We start from the raw sequence: 21,593 nt of genomic DNA on the forward strand, positions 1-21,593 counted from the left end.
TGCTTTTAGTTTTAGGGATTAAGGTTTTGTATGTCTTGGTGATACATATGCAGACACTTGCTGACCCAGACCACAAGGTCCCAAATAAGTGTCCCGGGTGGCCCAGGTAAGTTAATGGGGAAGAGGACCATGGCATACTGGCAACATAATAAAAATGACAATTGATAACATTTACTGAATATTTACCACATGTCAGGCACTATTTTGTGTACCATAAGTATATAAGCTCATTAACTGCCACAATGCCATGAGTTAGGTACCACCAATATGCAGTTAGCACATAGGTTTCTCTTAAGGCTTGGTAAAGAGCCTGGAGGATCTGTCTCCATCCCCTCCTCGTCCCTACATCTACAGCTTTCTTAGCCACGCCTCATGTCTTCAGCATCTAGCCATGTCTTATATATGAGCATATCCACCTCTCTCCTACCTGTTTACAAACTCCTGGAAGCAACAGCTGTGTTGACTCTTCTCACAAGGGTGATACTGTAATTTTTCACATAGAGGAACTCAATAAATGATTGTGGATTTGAATGAAAACCTTGGCAGATCAAGTCATTGTATACAGCCAAAAAATTTAAGCATAATTTTATTATAATACATTTATTATAATACATTTCAAGGCTTACCTTAAACCACAAATAAGTCACTTACATTTAAATTAGTGCAGGCTATACTTTCTGGATTCATGATTTGAGAAAAAATGGACACAGCTTTTGCCACCTCATTCTAGAAGGAAGAGAAACAAATCATATTCCGTATCATAGGAACTAATGTTATTGTAAAAGTTCACTTAGAGAAGGCAGTATATTCCTATTAAGGTGACCTCAGGGTTTTGAAGTCCACAAAGAAAAAAATGTTTTGGAAATCAAAACTGAACACTCCATAAAAAGCTCCATCCAGTCGCATATTGTTGAATGTTTTAACAGCCTGCCTGAGTCCAGTTCTTAAGACGCAGGCATAAAGTTGGCATTTCCCCTTCTCCTATTGGAATCAGCTTCTAAAAATAGGAATGAGGAACAAAGTGCAAAGCCTGTCTTTGACATACATAATTAGAACATAGAAACCTCAAACCACAGCAGAGCTGGAAACACTGCCAGAAACATTGGAAATGGAGGCTGGCAGGGTTCAGGAGAAGGCAGTCAGAGGTGGACAGTGCTCTGTATCTCACAAAGAACCTACAACAGTACAACTCTCAAAGGTAAGGGCACAACCTGAAGTACAAAACCTAAATTCCTATTTACAATGATGAGAACAGAGTGTAGGACTAGTAAAGAGAACTTCCATGGATCCTTGTGGTGGCAGAGAAGAGGCTAGTCAAGCGTTTCCGTAGACAAGCCATATTCATAGGAAGCAGTAGGTTCCTAAGACGGCAGCAGCAGAGAAGAGACTGCATACCAAAACCCACCTCAGTGCCTATTCCTGTTGACTTAAAAAAATGAAGCCTGTGTATACTTGTAGACAAAACTCTGGCTTATATGAAGAAAAATCCTGCTAGTCTAGAACAGTGCTCTGGTGTCCCGCTCTGTTGCTCTCTCTCTCTCTGACATGAATCTACAAATGACTGATCTAAAAGAAACTTAAGTTTTTCTTTTATTTTTGAATTTATTTATTTATTTGTTTATTGAGACGGAGTCTTGCTCTGTTGCCCAGGCTGGAGGGTAGTGGTGGAATCATGGAGCCTCAAACTCCTGGGCACAAGCTATTTTCCTGCCTCAGTCTCCTGAGCAGCAAGGACTACAGGCATGTACTATGTATTACTGCACCTGTTTTATTTATTTACCTATTTTTTGTAGAGACAGGGTCTCCCTATGTTGTCTTGGCTGGTCTCAAACTCCTGGCCTCAAGTGATCCTCCCCTCTCCCAAAGTGCTGGGATTACAGGCAGGAGCCATTGTGGTAGGCCTGAAACTTAACACTTTTCAACGATGAATAGTCAAAAAAGAATCACCACATGACACTCATAAAGAAGGTATTTTCAAAAGGAGGAAAGGAACACAGTAGAACAAAACTAAGAAAACAACTGGTACACAGGCTCACGCCTGTAATCCCAGCACTTTGGGAGGCTGTGGCAGCAGGTCACTTGAGGTCAGGAGTTCAAGACCAGCCTGGCCAACATGGTGAAACCCTGTCTCTACTAAAATACAAAAATTTAGCTGGGAACATGCCTACTAAAACACAAAAATTTGACGGGCACATGCCTGTAATCCCAGCTACTCAGGAAGCTGAGGCAGGAGAATCACTTAACCCCAGGAGGCAGAGCAGAGGTTGCAGTGAGCCAAAACTGCAACACTGCACTCCAGCCTGGGCGACAGAGTGAGACTCTAACAAAAAAAAATAAAGAAAAGAATATAACTGGCCACCAATGAAGAAACCCTAATTGAAAAATATTTCCATGGATATAGAAGATAGAAATGAGAAAAATGAACAAGATCACATTAATCAGAAGTGGAAAAAAATCAGGCAGGCCTTAGATTTCTCCACAGCAATATTCTATACCAGAAGACAGAAAAGCAATGTCTAAAAGTACCTCAAGAAAAGCAAATGTCACCCTGAAATTGTAAATCTGGCCAAACTGTAGTTCAGGTACAAAAACAACAGGCAAATAAAATAATTTAAAATACCAAGAACTCAAGGGATATTGTTCCTCCAAAGAATTTACTAAAATACTCACTTCAGCCAACAAAGAGAAAACTGGAAAAACAATTAGCACCAAACAACCTATTTAGCTATACACAGGACTCAAAAGTGGGGAGTATGGCTACAGAACAGAGCGTAAATGTTATATGCCTGGACAATGAAACAACGTTAACACTAACGAAAGTTAGAAAGAGAGGAAAAGAGATGAAAGGTAAAGAAGGCATTCCCATTTCCTTATCTTTATTATCAGCAGGCCAAAAAAATATCACTTAAAACTGACAAATCAAGTACATTTAAGAGTAAAGTGAACACTATCAAAGCAAAATACGAGCTAAAATTGGGTGTTGGAGGGGGAGGAAGAAAATAAGATGAAAAACAGAGGAAATACACTATTTTCACCATTACTTATATTAGGGAATTAACAGGTCTTGTCCAAAGAATTAAAGAATTAAGAAAATCAAAACTATGGTTTTAAAGTCACCACTAGAGCAAAAATACCAACTAGAGAAAATAACCACATGGCATAAGATAGTAGAAAAACTTATAGAAACAAAAAGCATCAAATGAGACCTAAGATCAAATATGTCATATTAATATAAATGGATATTAAAAGATTAGCATCATATTATAAAGCGACATAGAAATTTATGCAGTATATAAGACATAAAGTTCAAACAAAGCAATTCAGAAAGATTGCAAAAATAAAGGATAGGAAAAGCTGTATATTGGGCAAATGAAAACCTCATCAAAACAAAGAGAAATAAGCAAAAAGAGGGATGGAGTTATTAATATTAGATAAGGCTGAATTCAGGGCAAAAGCAGTAAACATTCCTAGATGGGCACTTTATAATGCTAAAGTGAGGGATTCACAGTGATGATGTAACAGTGATGATGTATCTGTGCACCAAACAGTATAACTTAGACTTAAATAAAGAAAAACTACAGGAGCTATACAAAGAAAGAAAAACACATGCTTTAGAAGAGACTTTAATTCACTTACTCACCTCATGACAGATTAAGAAGACAAAATAATTCCCCTGGACAGCAAGAGAAGCTTAGAAAGTTAAAAAAATGATCTTGGTCCAGCAGAAGCCTGGAAAGTGTATAATCTCTTAAGTCTTGTCCTTCAGTGACTCTTCCCAGCAGTATATGGAAATGGATCACCCTCATGTTTTGATTTCTAATAAAAGAGTTCTCCAGCTATATTTTACCAGCCAGGAAAACAACCTGGTTTGGTTACTATTTTTCTGCTATAAAATTTCCTTTTACCACATAGGAAACATATAAAGCATTTCATATTTTTTAAGCTCTGGAATAGGAAATCTCAGGAGAGACTCTTCCAGAGAGATGTGTGTTCCAGGGTTCCAGCTCTAACTCTGGCCATCACTGAGGCATGACCTCAGGGAGGTCCCCTCTTATCTCTGGGTCTCTGCTACCTCCACCTGTCCAGTCAGGGGAATGAGGCTAAATGATCACTAAAGTCACCCAAATAACAGCAGTAGTTGGGTATAACTATGAAGTATGTGATGGATCCCACTTCTACAATGGGCTGACACAGCAGTCTTCATTCATCTGAGGCTAATTCAACTTTGGAGAGCATTAAATAAAACTGTTCTCTGAGAACGTTACAACGTCATCCGATGACTTGCAATTTTCATTTTAATTACTTGAGAAATTTCTCTACCCTTCTATTTAGAAACGCATGTTAGGTCCCCAACTGTAAATAAAAACATTCTTTGCCCGTACAGGTATAGATATAGGTTGCCATGGCAACAAAGGCATTGGTCTCTTTATGGGGACTACTTCTTTATGATGCAGTCAGAAGGAAAAAAGTAAAAGCAAGGTCAAATAAAAGTAATGAAGTCCTGGCCACTCCCAGTTTACTTATGTACACCACAAAGCTTTACCTGATTCAGAGCTAATGCCACAGCGAAACAGGATGCTCTCCTGGAGAGAATTTCTCCTTTGAGTAGAGCTTCTTCTCTTAATGTAGTACAGATTTTGAAAGACTCAGGGCTATTCTGTGAGGAGACAGGATTGTTCGATTAATGTTATAAACCTTTAAATTCAATAAAATGATTAATAGTGCTCAATATTTAGAGTTCCTTTTGTAAGGATTTCCTAGAGCCTACCTTAAGCCACTTAAAAGATTAAGCCCCATATAAACACTGTTTGCAAATACACCAGGCTACTGATATGTTAGCAGGTCAAATCTAAATTAACTTTATTTTTAAAGCTCATTTTCAATTTTCTGAATCGGGGCAGTTTTTACCAGAAAATAAACACATCTCTTGGTATCTGGGCAGGCTAGTTTCTAGACACAGACCCCATAGTTTACAAGTATAAAGGTTCTGCCTGCTACTATATTAAATAGCTGATTAAGGCTCAACAACACCAGGAAACTTTTTCTGGGGAATTTCCAATCTGAAAATATTCATACGTCAAATATTTGAAAACATGAACACTAATTTGAACATAAATTATAAAAGAATCCTCTGAAAACAGAAATCTCAAAAAGAAAAATCCAAGAATGTCAGTGATATAAAAACAGCAGTGGTAAAACCAAATCCTCTTCCTTTGTGCATGCTGCGGGGGATTAGGTTTATGAGAGCAGCCTGGCTGTGCAACTATGTCATCTGTCATGACAGGAGTTGCAACTCCTGTCAAAATAGAGTTCAAATGGGATGAGAGAGGACAGTTCCCAGAATTGATGTGGAATTTTTACTGGCTGACCAGATCACTTTTTCAACTCATCTCCACTGGGTGAAACAAGTTATTCTTGGACACAACACAGGGGAGAAAATCCTCTGGCCTTTCCTAATTTATTTTTTTTATTTTTTGAGACAGAGTCTCATTCTGTTGCCCAGGTTGGAGTGTAAGGGCGTGATTTCGGCTCACTACAACCTCTGCCTCCCCAGTTCAAATGATTCTCCTGCCTCAGCCTCCAAAGTAGCTAGGATTACAGGTACGTGCCACCACTGGCTAATTTTTGTATTTTTAGTACAGACAAGGTTTCACCATGTTGGCCAGGCTGGTCTCGAACTCCTGACCTCAGGTGATCTGCCTGCCTTGGCCCCCCAAAGTGCTGGGGTTACAGGCATGAGCCACTGCGCATGGCCTCTAAGCAGAACTGAAATTCTCGTCATTGCAGCATACACTCAGGCAGGCATCCCTAAGTGGAAGACAAGAAGGCTGAGAATTACAATGCTGAATAAGTGATGATCTAGTGCTGTGTGGTTTTGGTTTTGCCTCCTAGAATTGTAGAATGGTATGAATGAAAGAATTATTGAATCCAGAGGTCAGCAAACTATGACCCTTGGGCTAAATGTAGCCTACAGCTAAGAACGACTTTAACATTTTTAAAGGCCTGTAAGAACAAAAACAAACAATATAGGGCAGAGTTCATATGAGGCAGAGACATACATGGCCCCCAAAACCTAAAATATTTACTATCTAGCCTTTTAAAAGAAAAGTTTGCTGACTCCCAAATCTATCTCATTTGTAAAATGAGATAGGTGATCAGTTCACAGCTATATAAGCCATATATATAAGCTATATAATACCAAAGTGGAGACTAGACTCCAAGTTTCTCAATTTCCAGTTGGTTTTCCTTCCACTATAACCCAGCTATCCCCTTGTTTTGGAAAACTGGCATTGCTACACTCTTCAGGAGGGTTTTTCAACAGCCCATGTTCTTCCACTTTGCTTAGTGTTCCTTTGTTTTCAGTACAAAGAGGTTTTGTGTGCCAGGTTTCCAAAGTTTAAATGATATGAATGACAACAGTAATACATTAAACATTGATCATTTCACTATTTCAATAATCATTCACTAAATATTGAAGAAACAGTTTCTGTGGGCAAGAAATAATCCTGGAACAGTAATAATAAAATAATTTTTTTTTTTTTTTGAGACAGAGTCTCACTCTGTTGCCCAGGCTGGAGTGCAGTGGTGCGACCTCAGCTCACTGCAACCTCTGCCTCCTGGGTTCAAGCAATTCTCCTGCCTCAGCCTCCTGAGTAGCTGGGATTACAAGGTGCATGCCACCACGCCCAGCTAATTTTTTGTATTGATAAAAGAACTTATAAGTCATGGTCTCTGTCCTCAGCGTTCACTTTCATGTCACATATGTTTATTAAAGAACTACTGGATACCAGGCACTGTGTTAGGTGGTAGGATACAAAGATGCCTCAAGGAGCTCACACTCAAGTGGAGAGAATGGAACGTGCATCTACTAAGTACACCATTAGGCTGTGTCAGAAGTACCAGGGAGGTGATACAAATAGAGCACAATTAAGGGATACCTGGAGGTGACAAACATCACTTCCAGTTTCGGTGACTATAAAAACCTTCAAATATGAAGACAAAGTAGTCCTTGAAAGCTCAATGAAGGAAGCTAAGATTTCCATAGACAAGGACAACAGGGAAGATGGATCTAGCAGAGTCCAGCATGCGAGATGACTTTAAGCAGAGCCCAAACCCAACACATTGCCTTTTGCTCTCACTATCTACACAATTACCAGAGAAGAGCGAAAGATGAAAAAATTACTTTTCCCATAAAACTGTCTGATATGGCTAACTTGAGTTTTCTAAAAATAAATACATTTAAAATTAAAACATTTGCACCAGATGGAAAACAGACTTCAGAGGAACTGAATTTTATTTATAGAGAGAAAAAAAATCCTCTCTCAAAGACTGCCCACAATGCTCTCAAAGTTTAGGGGAAGGAGTCTTACCAGTTTGTAGCAAATTGCAAAAGCAAGAACATAGGTATCTTTGGTGAACTTCACATCTTGGTTTTTCATCTCTATCAATACTTCCAAAGCACCTGCCAAAAGTGAGAGTGGATCGCAGTGTTAATCAGAGTTCCTCTACTGTTGGCCCCCAAAGCTCTCATCTGTTCAGCACCATCTACAGAAAAGTGTATTTCAACAAAATAAAAGCTATTTCTCAAAGTCATTTAGCAATTAGCTAAATGTTGAAATAAACTATGAGGTCAAACAGGAAGAGCTAATGTTTTAAAAGCTGCTTCACAATTTTAGCATAAGTAAAATCTGGGATATTTAGTTTAAGGGATGATATGCAATACGATGTTTTCAAACTTCATAAGGTCTCCAGAATTCAGCCAATTATCAGGGATATAAGAATCATTTTTGCATGACTCATTTTCTCCCCTAATTCCCAGGCCAGCAAACAGCAGAATTTTTCAGTAAATAGAAATTGCAGTACTTACTTTCATATTTGCCTTTGATAAATAACATGTCCATCAAAATATTGAATGATGTGGAGTCTGAGAAGAAACCTTGTAAATGCTAATGAAGAAGAACAATACAGTTCGGTTAAAAGTTAAAACTATTTATTGAGGAGGTACTTTTACTGTCTCTTATCTATCCAGGTCTCATTTTTCTGCATACTTTGCTCATTTGGCCACCTGAATTCTCTAATATATTTTATATACTCAGGTTTTATTTTTGAAAAAAGTTGGCTGGGCACGGTGGCTCACGCCTATAATCCCAGCACTTTGGGAGCCCAAGGCAGGTGGATCACGAGGTCAGAAGTTCAAGACCAGCCTGGCCAACAGGGTGAAACCCAGTCTCTACTAAAAATACAAAAATTAGCCAGGCATAGTGGCAGGCGCCTGCAATCCCAGCTACTCAGGAGGCTGAGACAGAGAATTGCTTGAACCCAGGAGGTGGAGGTTGCAGTAAGCTGAGATCGTGCAACTGCACTCCAGCCTGGGTGACAGAGTGAGACTCCGTCTCAAGAAAAAAAAAAAAAAAGAAAAAAAATGCTTTCCACTCTCTTGGCTGTCATGCTGAGAGGTACAGCAAGAGATCTCTGGGTTTCATAACTACCATGAAGGACGTCTTTAAGGAAACATCATCTGTCATGCTTAGGAGAAAAGAACTAGCTAATTAACCCTGGCAGAGTGGTCCTAGAAACTAGGTGCCAGCTATTAACATGAAATGGTAGCTATAAATATACTTGAGGACTAAGGCAGGAGGGTCTTACAACTATGGTCTTTTTTTGGCAACAGATAATACAGAATTGATTACTCGCCTTTTGAAATAATTCTCCAAAACAGTGGTTCTCAACATTTTTTTCCAATTTGTATGTATGTATTTATTTAATTGACAAATAAAAATACATTTGGTGGCTCACGCCTGTAATCCCAGTACTTTGGGAGGGAGACGCGGGATCGCTTGAGGCCAAGAGTTCAGGACTAGTCTGGGCAATACAGCAAGACCCCACCTCTTAAAAAAGTAACAAAAATTTAAAAAATTAACTGGGTGTGGTGGCACAAGGCTGGAGTACTAGCTACTTGGGAGGCCGAGGTGGGAGCATCACTTGAACCCAAGAGTTATGAGACTGCAATGAGCTATGATAATAGTGCCACTGCATTCTGGCTTAGGTGACAGAGCAAGACCTTGTATCCAAACAAAAACCCAAAAAACAGTACGTTGTTTTGAAATATATATATATTACAGAATGGTTAAGCCAAGCTAATTAACATATACATTACTTCATGTACTCATTTTGTGTGGTGAGAGTACATAAAACCTGTTCTTTACGCAATTTTGAAGAACACAATACATTATCATTAACTATAGTCACTATGTTGTACAGAGAAATCCCTTGAACTTATTCCATCTAACTGAAATTTTCTATCCTTTGACTAACATCTTGCTAACATCTCAACATTTTGTATGCCCTGATAATGGGACACATGGTATTCAAATGTATCATAAAATGCCTTGCTCAAGTCCACTCTTTTCTGAGCACCTACTACACAGACCTTGTTCTAGGTGCTGAGAATAAAGAAATGATAAACAGGACATACACCCTGCTCCAAACCCTACTAGGGTTTGTAATCTAGCAGAGCTTAAATTCTGGTGGAGAAGACAGTGAATAAGACAAGTGAAAAAAAATATTAACTCCAGCTATTAGTAAGGTCTATGAAGAGCAAGTAGAGAAGACAGATAGAAGGTAGTCAGGGAAGGCACTGTGAGAAGAGACCTCAGTGAGGTCAAGGAGGGAGCCTCACGGATGAGGATGCAGAACGTTCCAGTTAGAGGCTGTGTCACAGATGAGGATGCAGAACGTTCCAGTTAGAGGCTGTGAGCTCGCCATGGCTGAGGAAGAATACATAGGTCCAGAGTGAAGTCAGCAAGGGAGAATGGAGAGATGGCACAATGGGCCCCCTAGGTCAGAGTCAGGGGTCTGGGTTTTCTTCGAAGTGTGAAGGAAAGCCACCAGAGCAGCCCCAGCCAATGGAAAAGTATTTTGAGTCACCAAGTATATTTCAGAATCACAACGTATGTGACTCTAAATTTTCAATTAGCCTCACTTAAAAAAGTAAACAGAAATAGACTATTTAACCTACTATAATGTAATTTCAACATGTAATCAATATAAAAAATTATTAACATACATTGCATTCTTTTTATAACAAGTAATTAAAATGTAAATTTGAGTTAGCCACAGTTCAACGACTCCATGTGGCTACCATGTTGGCAACACTACAGGGTTTTAAGTAGGGGATAAGAGAAGTTCAGGTAGAAGCAGGATTAAGTCCTATGTCACTTACTTGAATTTGTTCATCCTACTCCAGAGAAGTTACTTATACGTGAATTTTTCATATATAAGCAGGCTAAAAACAACACTTTGCTTTCATCTTTTTTATTTTTGTTTTTATCACTATACTCGTGGCTATGATTTATTACAGTGGGAAGCTTTTGTTTTCCTTTAACTGAAACATTAACATATGTTTATTAAAAATAGTCAAATAATACAAAAATGTATAAAGTAAAAAGTGAGAATTTTTAATAATTCTAGCCCTAAAGATAAAGTGAGTTAGTGTATATCTTCCCAGTATATATGTATTTATATTTTGTTAAAATGTTAATGTTAGTATGTCTTTTTTTTATGGGAAAAAAACAGGATCGAACTATTTGTACTGTTCTAAAACAACCTTTTCTCTGCTTACTAATATATTATGGTCATCTTTCTAATACACAGGTGTCATTAAAGAGGGGCAAGCCTAGAGTTAACATGCCCACCATGTACAGAGAAAATTTTGTATAAAAAAAGAGTAAGAGGCAGAAAAACAACTCAGCTTGTTATGTAAGTTACTAAATACACAAAAATGTACCTGGTGGTCAGCCGTGGCCCCAAAATTTAGCAAATGTTTCTGATTATGGGAAACACAGCCTTATGAAAAGCAGTCTAAGCTTACACTCCCCCAAAGTGATATTTCTGTCCTCTACATGGTCTCTGGTAATCAAAATGACTTTATTATGAATGAATGAATTTATAACGTCTCTAGGTCACAGTTTCTTTATCTACAAAATGGAAATCTACCTTATCAAGGCTATTGTGAGAAACAAATAAAATGAAATATTTAAAGTACTTAAACACAATGCTGAAGACATAGTAAATATTCAATGAGTAGCTATAAAAATAATTATTTACTTTTGTTTTTAGGAACAGAAAGTCAGAATATGTGAGGGAAAGTATTTTGAAAATAGAAAAGCACCTCCCAAATGTAGTCTTCAATCAGAAAAATACAAATACAAAATCGAGAAGGAACACAGGCAAAGGACAGGAATGTCAGTCTTTAAATGGAGACTGTCTTAAGCTCTTCTCTATTGAAAGCCCCTAAAAGAGCAGGTGTACAACCCACGTTGATACACATCCAAGGTAGGATCATCTGTACCTATACCTCCTCCACACTTGTTCTATATCACTCCACCCCTCTTTCACACAGACTGACTGCAAGGAAACTTAAAAATGCAGAGAAGTGCTCATTTGGCCCAGCAGCCTTTCTCTGAAAATCGTTTAACCCAGGAATAATGTGCATGGAAGAGATGCCTTTTCCAATATCACCAAAAACACATACATTGGCAGAGAAAACAATTAGGAAACAATAACCTGGTCTTTCAAGAACTCCACTGCAGATTCCTCGAGATCCAACTCGTAACACAGCCTCACAAAAAGTGGTCCAAACTTATACTCCCCCAAAGTGACATTTTTGTTCTCTGCATGGTACCTGGTAATGAAAATGATTCAATGAGCCAAAAGGTAGGACACAGGAAAAAGGACAGACACAGACTGTGGCATGTACTATGCCAGGTGCTGGGACACAACAGAGAATAAAGTTCTCTCACAGTCTGGAGGAGGAGAAGTGGAGATTTCAGACAATCAGGAATCCTGGAGTGCAGAAGCATACCAACCATTTAAATAAACAGAGTTTATAGCAGACTGACATAAAATAAAAGAAACAGGAAAAACGTATGTTGTAATCATTCTCTAAATTTAGAAACAACCCCGAGACTGAGTGTGAGCACACCTTAGGAAATAGCAGGAGTCTAGTAGCATCTGTAAGTGCATCAGAATGGGCCCCACCCAGAGGAGAACAAGGGAAAGAAGCGGGGGTGATGCTCTGTGTTCCTGGAGGCTGGCTTCACCCTCATATAGGATGGCAGACAACCAACAGTCACATTTACAATTTACAGCAATCTCTCTGTTTTTCTAAGTTTGGGAAAGGTACACAGGAGTTACGATCACCTGGCTAAACAAATTAAATGTAGTTTCGAACGTTTACGTTTCAGGAAAAGGCTAATCTCAAAGACAATGATGTCTTCTATGTGGCTTGAGATTTCTACAGGCAGCCAGTCTGTCAGTCAGAACTGCATATCACTACTGTAAATTTACTTTCAATAACCAACTCTTTTTACTTTAGACACCAAGAGGACAATACGTGACAAATATCAACAACTCATGATTACACGTAAATCAGATTTTAGAAAGATTTATTTATTATGAATCTTCATATTCGTATTTCTTTTAGATTTAGATTCATATAATGAGTGAATCTAAAATACCTTGGGGAGAAGCACTGACGACAAAACAGGATACTTTTTACCTTCTGCTAAAAATCATCAAGGAGTTAGAGTAATTACGCTAGTCTATTCTAAATCCATATACTACAATGATACCATAATAGAATAATGAGGTGTACTTTGATACATTTCATTATCCACTTATAGAAGTTACAAATAGGCTGGGCGCGGTGGCTCACGCCTGTAATCCCAGCACTCTGCGAGACCAAAGCAGGCGGATCACAAGGTCAGGAGACCGAGACCATCCTGGCTAACACGGTGAAACCCCGTCTCTACTGAAAAAAAAAAAAAAAAAAAAAAAATTAGCTGGGTGTGGTAGCAGGCGCCTGTAGTCTGAGCTACTCAGGAGGCTAAGGCAGGAGAATGCCCTGAACCCAGGAGGCAGAGCTTGCAGTGAGCCGACATCGTGCTCCTGCACTCCAGCCTGGGCGACAGAGCGAGGCTCCATCTTAAAAAAAAAAAAAAAAAGTTACAAATAATATTCATTGCTTCATTACAACACTTATAAATTGAGTTGTTGGAAGGCAAAATAGGATAGTGGTTAAGGGTTTTTAGGCTCTGAATCCAAACTGATCATTCAAATCCTAGCTCTTCTACTTGTGTGATGATGAGCAAATTAACTAACTATTCTGCGCTTCCGTCTCCTCATCTGTAAAATGGAGGGAAGAAGAGAACTCAACTCAATTTTTTTTTGCGACGATTAAATGAGATGATGTGCCTGGCACATAAGTCTTCAACGTATGTTAGCCCTTATAAAATGTAAGGCATGCTAAGGAAAGCATCTTCAAACATCAACATATTTCAGTAAATATTCTCATGAGAAACTTGTGCCAGATTAAAAGCAAAAGAAAGCAAAAACAAGTTTTCTGATTTGACATTAACATGCTAAATGACATTCACATTAATAAAAGTGCTAGAAAGTCACTGAGATAATGAATTGCCTTCTGGACAAGAAATATTCAAGAGGATCTAAAATCCCTCAATAAACCAAACAGCATTTGGTCATCATAACGAGGGTATTAAGATGCTCCTCATTTTTGGCTCAATAAAAAGCTTATGTTTCAGCTCATGACTCTCCTTTCCCCGTCATGGGCTGCCTGACTCAGGGAGAAAGAGAACGTATTGGTTGCGCCTTGGATCTACCCATCTTTCCACTTGTCCAGCTGTCTACAACTAGACAAGGAAAGGTCAGCAACTAGGTAGAGATTTATTAGCATCAGTAAAGGAATTGAGCAATACTTTGAATATGTATGATAAAAATAAGAGTAGAAAGAGTGCTCAGAATATTTATCTGATTTTACTACTCTTACAAACATTGAATAGCTTTGTGTAGCAAAACGTGTGAGAGGAAAACATGCCAGAGGGAAATGCTTTAACTTTGTGAAACTGAAATACAGAATTAAGTGTGCAGATATAGTGTGACTTTAAATTAGCATAACACTTTTGGAAAATAATCTGACAGTTACATATTGATAAACTAAAAAGTTCATACCCCCGATCCCCAAAACGAAACAAAGAGTAAGTTTTAAGGAGCGAGTTTCTCATCATGACATTATTTATACTGGTGAAAAATTAGAAAAAACTTCAATGCCCAACAATATGGGCATAGTTAATGAAACTACCTAACGTACAATAAATACTGATTGTCATTAAACTATGATTCCTAAGGATATGATTAACAAGAAAATATTTATATTAATTTAGAAAATAATTATACAGCAATAACTATAACAATGTAAAATCTTTCAAAACAACGAAATCTTTGCATCTGTGAAAAAAAAAAAAAAACACAAAAATATTAACAGTGGTTTCTTAGATGGAAGCAACAGGCCCCAAAGATGGCTGCCATCAATTCCTTCCCTCTCTGTATGTGCATATGGCTCCATCCATCCAGAGGTAGAATCCTTTTCCCCTCCTCTTGACTTTGGTCTGGCCAGGCAACTTGCCTTGACCAAGAGAAGCTATGCCAATTCTGGGCAGCTCTATCATGCCTGGCAGCTCACATCTGGGCTGTGGGCCAGTGCAGCTCAAACCAACAAATGAATGATGAGGCACTCCAGAAAGAGGGGGGAAGGCCACATGGAGGAGCAATGAGGCATCACAAACTCAAGAGAGGCCTTCTTGGACTGTGCAGTACAGCCCAGCTACCACCTGACTGCAAATGAGTGAGTGGCTTCATCTGACACCAACAAAGAACTGCTCAGTAGAGATGAGCCTGAATTCCTGATCCCAGGATTATGAGAAATAATAAATAGTCACTGTGTTAAGCCATCAAGTTCTGGTGTGGTTTGTTATATAGCAACAGACAACTGAAACAGCAGAATTTGTGATATATTTCTTCTCTCTACTTTTTGGTGTTTTTCAATTTTTCAATGAATTTTTAAATTTTTTTTAACTTAAAAAGACATTTTTTCATGTTATAAAATTAATGTCCACTGTAAACAAGTTTGAGAAATCAGAAAAATATACATTTAGACAAACAAAAAAATACATAATCCATAATTCCCAGAGAACCAGTTAACTTTTGGTAGACAATCTTCCAGTATTCTTTATATGATTATCTTGTATTTCTCTCTATAAATGTACATATAAATGCAGGTTCATATGTAGAAACAGATCTTTTAAAAATGGAAAAGAGAGCTGGGCGTGGTGGCTTATGCCTGTAATCCCAGCCTTTGGGAGGCTCAGGTAGGCAGATCACTTGAGTCCAGGAGTTCGAGACTAGCCTGGCCAACATGGTGAAAACCCCTCTCTACTAAAAATACAAAAATTAGCCGAGCGTGGTGGCAGGCGCCTGTAACCCCAGCTAGTTGGGAGACTAAGGCAGAGAGAACTGCTTGAACCTGGAGGTGGAGGTTGCACTGAGCTGAAAGATTGCACCACTATACTCCAGCCTGGGTAACAAATCGAGACTTCATCTCAAAAAAAAAAAAAAAGAAAAGAGTTAAAAAAAAAAAAAGGAAAAGAGCAATGAATTTAATTTCAGAAATGAAGTCTGTTGATTTGACGTCATACTGCTCCCTGGTAAGTGAAGCCTTTGCTGGCTTTCCCAGTGGCAGGCTATGCTTACATGTGAGTTCTTTCTGACATGGGAAACTTTAATAATGGATCAGAAAGGCATAGTAGGACTGGAGAAGGGAGAAGAGTTAGGAGTCCACTGAAAGGATTCAGGTGAGAGACATTAAAGCCTGAACTAAGACACTGCCAATGGGGAGAGAGAGAGATGAGGGCTGGAGCTGAGGGAGATACCAAGGAAGCGGAACCAAGAGGATTTCTTACCCTATCAAGAAAGAGAGGCAAATGAGATGAGAGTAAAGAGGCTCCAAAATATCTGTCCTGAGTGACTAGCCCATGAGAAGGAAAACAGAGGAAGAGCAATGAATTTGCACATGTTGAATCTGAAGACCTAAGGGATATGTCAGTGGAGTTAGTGAGTAGGCTGGTAACTTCTTTAGACATAAAATATCTGCTTTTCTATCCTTAGCACCCAGCATGTAGTAGGAACCCAGTAAGTGTGTGCTCAATAAGTGAATGTAAGTGTCTGGAGTTCAAGGTAGGCATCTGAACAAGTCACTGGTGTAGAGGTGGCAACATCTTCGAAGTGGATGAACCTGTTCACAGAAAGGAACAGAGTAAGAAGGGATGAGGGTGGCAGCATTCCAAGGAAATGCCTCACCTGTAAATGACATCTTTAGCCAGCTCCACGTGGTCCCGGGACTCACACAGATGAAGTAAGGTTATCAACTCCTCCTTCAAGATGAGCTTGTTCTGGGTCAGTTTCTCTTTCAAGTTTCTAAAATAGGTTTCTGGAAGAAAGCACAGTATGGTGACCATCACTCAGGCTGACTGGGAGTATAAGGAATCTAACCTCAGGAAGATGGGGAAGCCCTACCCCGCCTCACTGCAGAGGGGCACTGAGAGGGGCTCAGGGATGCACAGCTGCCATCACTGGCCAATCTCCTCTAGAACAGTGTCAGCAGATGGCATCTGTCATAGGAGGCAGGGGCATGGGCACAGGGCCAGGCCCACTCGAGACTCTCTAAAATAAAATCTCTGGGGTAAGAGCTCAAGAATTTGCATTTTTGATTCCCTAGGTGATCCTCTGGTATACTAAAGTTTGAGAATTATTGTCCCAGAGGCTTGGCTCAAATAACTGAATCTACAGGTGACTCATGAGAAAAAGAAAGAAAATGTAGCCAGACACCCAAACTGTCAATTGGCAGAGAAACAAACAGGAAAACTAAAAAGAAAATGTGAGTTGAAGGTAGGTTTGTTCACAATGGTGGACCCACATGACTCATGTTTCTTTCATTTGATTCAACTTCACCTCTTTTTCATTCCTCTCAGTCTCTTTTTACTCAGCTGTTAGAAGGCATGCTAAAGTACTATGTAATGGGCAGGGGGGAAAACAGTCCTCAAACAGCAGCAAACAGTTTTTCAGTGACAGAATCGTTTCAATGTCATCACAGTCTATCATTCTTCCTTGTCTTTGTATCTGATCAACTGTGGGGAAAAAAACCAAAAGGAGGCACCTCTTCTTGGCATCAATAAGGGGCTTTATTCCCATCAAAATGTGGGGTGAAAAGCAAAACAGGCACCAACCAAGCATCTGCTTTCCAGAAGGCAGAACTGTTGTCAGTATCAGAAGCTGCCAGGAAATAGCTATAGGATTCGTTCCAAGGCCCAGAGCTTTGAAGGAATGCTGCTGAAAGGAGAGGCACAAATACATCTAAAACACAAGAACTAGAAGCAGAGGCACTGTTCTCGATTTAAAAGAAAAGACCTACTAGGTTTGAGATAATGTAGTGGATCCTCCAATTTCTATTTGCAGAACCATGTAACCGTTAAAGGCTCTAGAGATGGAAGGACCTGGGCTGAAATCTAAGGTCGGCCACTTGCATTCTGATGGAGACCCTTGTCTCTGAGACTTGATTCCTCATGTATAAAGTAAGGATCGTGGTACCTTCTTCACAGGGTTATCTGAGATGATACACGTAAAGCATTGCCATATGGTAACTGCCAGTAAATAGAAACATTATTGTTCTCATTTTCATTCCTTCTGTCACCTGTTAGATCTACGAGGATTTAGTCTATTAAATATCTCTAAGCAACTTCCAGTCTAAAAAGTCTCAAGTCATCAAAGAGATGATGTTACATCTTGTAACTCTTAATCTGCCTTAATAAACCTTAAGAGGCCGGGCACAGTGGCTCATGCCTGTAATCCCAGCACTTTGGGAGGCCGAGGTGGGCGTATTACTTGAGGTCAGTAGTTTGAAACCAGCCTTGCCACCATGGTGAAACCCCATCTCTACTAAAAATACAGTAAGTAGCCAGGTGTGGTGGCACATGCCTGTAATCCCAGCTACTGGGGAGGCTGAGGCACAAGAATTTCTTGAACCTGGGAGGCAGAGGTTGCAACGAGCCGCGATCATGCCACTGCACTCTAGCCTGGGTGACAGAGTGAGACTCTGTCTCAGAAAAAAAAAAAAAAAACCTTAAGAATCCAATATTTCAACAGATATAACTTGTGTTTTAAAACAAATCAATCAACATTTGTTTGTCATATAATCATACCCAGAAGTATCCTTCTTTGTGTGTGAGACACCAAGAAAGATAAGGAATAGTTCCTGCCCTCAAAGAACTTAAAGCATTTTGGGGAAGGCAAGCTAAATGTATACAAAGCTACCTGAAAACAATGATGGAGGAGGTGACACATGAATGACTATAAACACAACAGGACTCTTCTGTCCTGTTACAACACCTATTTCAACTCAGAGTGGACCGAAGAGTCCTGTTACAACCTTTGTTATTATGAGTCAGGACAGACCAGGTTGGTGAAAGTGGAGGGGTACCAGTGAGACAGGAAAGGGCTGAATCGGGTTGGAGAAATGGAGGAGGGGAGCATTCTTCATAAGGGAATCAGCATGAACAACAGAAGAGAACTGGGAATGGAAAGTGTGGAGGGAACAGCCGTGACTAGATCAACCAGAAACCGCCCTAGAAAGGGCAGAGTCCACCATGGGAGAGCCAGGTTGCCAGAGGGATAAGTATGTTAATGGTGTGGTATACAAGAGTACCACTGTGGGCTCAAAATGACGGAAGGTTGACAGGACTTTAAACATAGCAGTCTGACAACAGAGCAGATTGGCACTGACTATATTAATTGCCTTTCAGAACATGTACACGACTGCCACAGCCTTATGAAGACTATGACAACTGGAAATCACAACTGGATGACATGAAGCCCTAACTGCAAATTTCACATAGATCTAAAATACCTGGGGTAGAAAGAAAAGACTGAAGTGAAATCTAGATTGAGCCTACTCAACTGGGGATAAATATATTCCCCCCATTCAAAAGGTTTATTTTTTCTGCCCCATATATGGTATTATATGACAGTACAATTAGTGGAGCAGCAAGAGAACACTGATTTCTGGAGGACTGAACTGTGAGGGAATGGAGGCAGAAAGTATCAGGATGGGTACAGTGGCTCACACCTGTACTTTAGGAGGCTGAGGCGGGATACTAGCTTGAGCCCGGGAGTTTGAGACCAGCCTAGGCAACATAGTGAGACCCTGTCTTCACACACAAAAAATTAAAAATTAAAAATTAGGCGGCATAGTGGCACTGTAGTCCTAGTTACTCAGGAGGCTAAAGCAGGAGGATTGCTTGAATCCAAGAGTTTGAGGCTGCAGTGAGCTATGATGGTGCCAACTGCACTCCAGCCTAGGTGACAGAGCGAGACTGTCTCTTAAAAAACAAACCAAAACAAAGAGAATGTTAATGTGTTGATCAGGGTTTCACAAACATCTGGCAGTGAGAGGAAGGAGGGCTGGGTCTATAGCTTAAAAAGTCAGTAGGGACACCAAGAGTTATTTTAAAAAAAAGGAAAGTCTTGGATGTGTTCATAAAGAGGAATCAAGCGGGTCCATCCACAACCCCCAGGGACCACGGCCGCATCCACGCACAATAAACAGTATGAAATGCTGGGAAGAACTCTATGTGCAGGAGGGAGAGAATGAATGCAACAAGCTTCCTCAGGTGCTGAAAGGAAAGAAGACCTAGGGCGATCTTCTTGCTTTTAGCTTTTAATAACAAAAATTTTCAAACATACCCAAGAAATGAAAGAATAGTATAATAATCCCCCTCACTGAGTGCCATTACCCAGCCTCAATCATTATCAGTATTTTGCTAATTATGTTTCCTCTACTCTACAATCCCCAAACACACTGGATTTTTTTTGAAGCAAATCCCAGATTTATCTTTTTGTTGAGACAGGGTCTCACTCTGTCACCCAGGTTGGAGTGCAGTGGTGTGATCATGGCTGACTGCACCTTAGACCTCCCAGGCTCAAGCAATCCTCCCAACTCAGCCCCTAGAGTAGCTGTGACTACAGGCATGTACCCCCACGCCCAGCTAACTTTAAAAAAATTTGTAGAGATGAGGTCTATGTTGCTCAGGCTGATCTCAAACTCCCTGGCTCAAGCAATCCTCCTGCCTTGGTCTCCCAAAGTGCTGGAGTTACAGGCATGAGCCATCATGCCCAATCAAATCCTAGTTTTGGCAGTCAGGTTTCTCTTGTTTTTTAAGAAATTTTTTATCCTACTGACTTTTCTAGCACAGAGTGAAAAATGTCAAAACATACCATCACACATAGTACTATTTTGTTTCATTTGATTTCATTTATATATAGATATGTTTGCGTGTACTGAGATGCAGCATAAAATGCATTTTTCACCGAAGGTTACATCAAAAAGCTTGAAAGCCAATCATCTCAAGTTCTTAAACTTTATTGTGCACATGAATGATCTGGGGCCTTTCTATCTGCATTTCTATCAACCACCCAATAGACGCTGATGCTGCTGGTCCTCAAACCACACTTTCAGTGGCACAGATCTAGACGAACAATCGCAGCACTAGCTTTAATATCTCTCTGGGATTGTAAGAGAAGGAATAAGAGGAGAGCTGTAGACTTTCTAGCAACAAAGTGTGAGATGCAAAATGAATATAAGAGTTCACTATGAAACTAACAATAAATGGTCTCAACTTTTTCTAAGGCATAATAAACTCACTGAAGGAGACACTGAATAGGGAGGGATAAAGACAGAGAAACTTAAATGACAGATAAATTACAGAATTAACAAAATAGATTCCATTACCTTTAGTGCCAGGAAGACTGCATGCAACAGCCACTTTCTTTTGCTGAAATTCTTTTAATTTCACCACATTATCTGTAAGTAGGTATCTTTTAGCTAAAAATCAGAGAAAGAAAAAAGTCATTTTGACTGTTTTAAAAGTTAGCACAAGTAGAGCTTGACTGCCTCTAATTAACATCTATTATAAATAATCCATTAGACAGGTACAAATATGACTGAACAAATATAATTCCTGGGAAAAACCATTTATGAACTATCCGAGAATGCAAATCCTCAGCAAAACAGGTTTTACTTGTGTGTGTGAAAGAAGCTAGTGATTAACCATAGCTAGTGAGAAACCTTGTGTGGGGACTGGTTGACAGGAAGTTGGGATTTGAAGTACAAATGGGCATTCGCCATCTGTTAAAGGGTATCAAGGGCATTAAAAAAAAAACCAGTAACATTTAAATGCAAAACAGGCATATTTAGTTTTGGTTTATTCAGGGAGAAGCATAGAGTGGTGGAAAAAGCTGCAGCGTGATCACTGGAACTCCCAGTTTTGTCCTCTGTGAAATGAAGGGGTTAAGGCCTCTCAGATGTGGACTCAAGATACATCTGAGATACATGGAAATCACTGATCACAACTTAGTAGATTTGGGAAACATCATCCTTTCTTTAGATCCTTGGCTATGTGTGACATAAAACGGATGAAGCTTGGCCAAAGAATCACGAACTAACAGAGTTCTCTGAGCTGCAGTAACAAGGTAACAATAAAAATTGCTATTTATTTACAGAAAGGCAGTCCAGTGAAGTGGTTAGGAGTAGGTCTCTCTATTGTTGGTTGTGTTCAAATCCCGCCTCTAACAGTTCCCTCTGACCTTGGGCAAATTACTTAACCTTGCTCCTCCTCTGTAAATGGAGA

General features: G+C 39.6%; 1 protein-coding gene across 2 annotated transcripts in view; it reads right to left on the reverse strand.

The window, feature by feature from the left end:
- Positions 1-21,593, reverse strand: part of PTCD2 (pentatricopeptide repeat domain 2) — a 37,138-nt gene that overhangs the window by 14,553 nt on the left and 992 nt on the right. For both annotated transcript variants that reach the window (XM_007974897.3, XM_073014697.1), the window contains exons 2-8: positions 20,696-20,788; positions 16,213-16,342; positions 11,566-11,683; positions 7,868-7,946; positions 7,371-7,462; positions 4,544-4,657; positions 652-726 (exon numbers count right to left, since the gene is read on the reverse strand). In XM_007974897.3, the coding sequence (XP_007973088.2) occupies positions 652-726; positions 4,544-4,657; positions 7,371-7,462; positions 7,868-7,946; positions 11,566-11,683; positions 16,213-16,342; positions 20,696-20,788 (701 nt within the window). The remainder of the gene's footprint in view (positions 1-651; positions 727-4,543; positions 4,658-7,370; positions 7,463-7,867; positions 7,947-11,565; positions 11,684-16,212; positions 16,343-20,695; positions 20,789-21,593) is intronic.

Source organism: Chlorocebus sabaeus, chromosome 4 (genome assembly GCF_047675955.1).
Source record: "Chlorocebus sabaeus isolate Y175 chromosome 4, mChlSab1.0.hap1, whole genome shotgun sequence".
Lineage (NCBI taxonomy): Eukaryota > Metazoa > Chordata > Mammalia > Primates > Cercopithecidae > Chlorocebus > Chlorocebus sabaeus.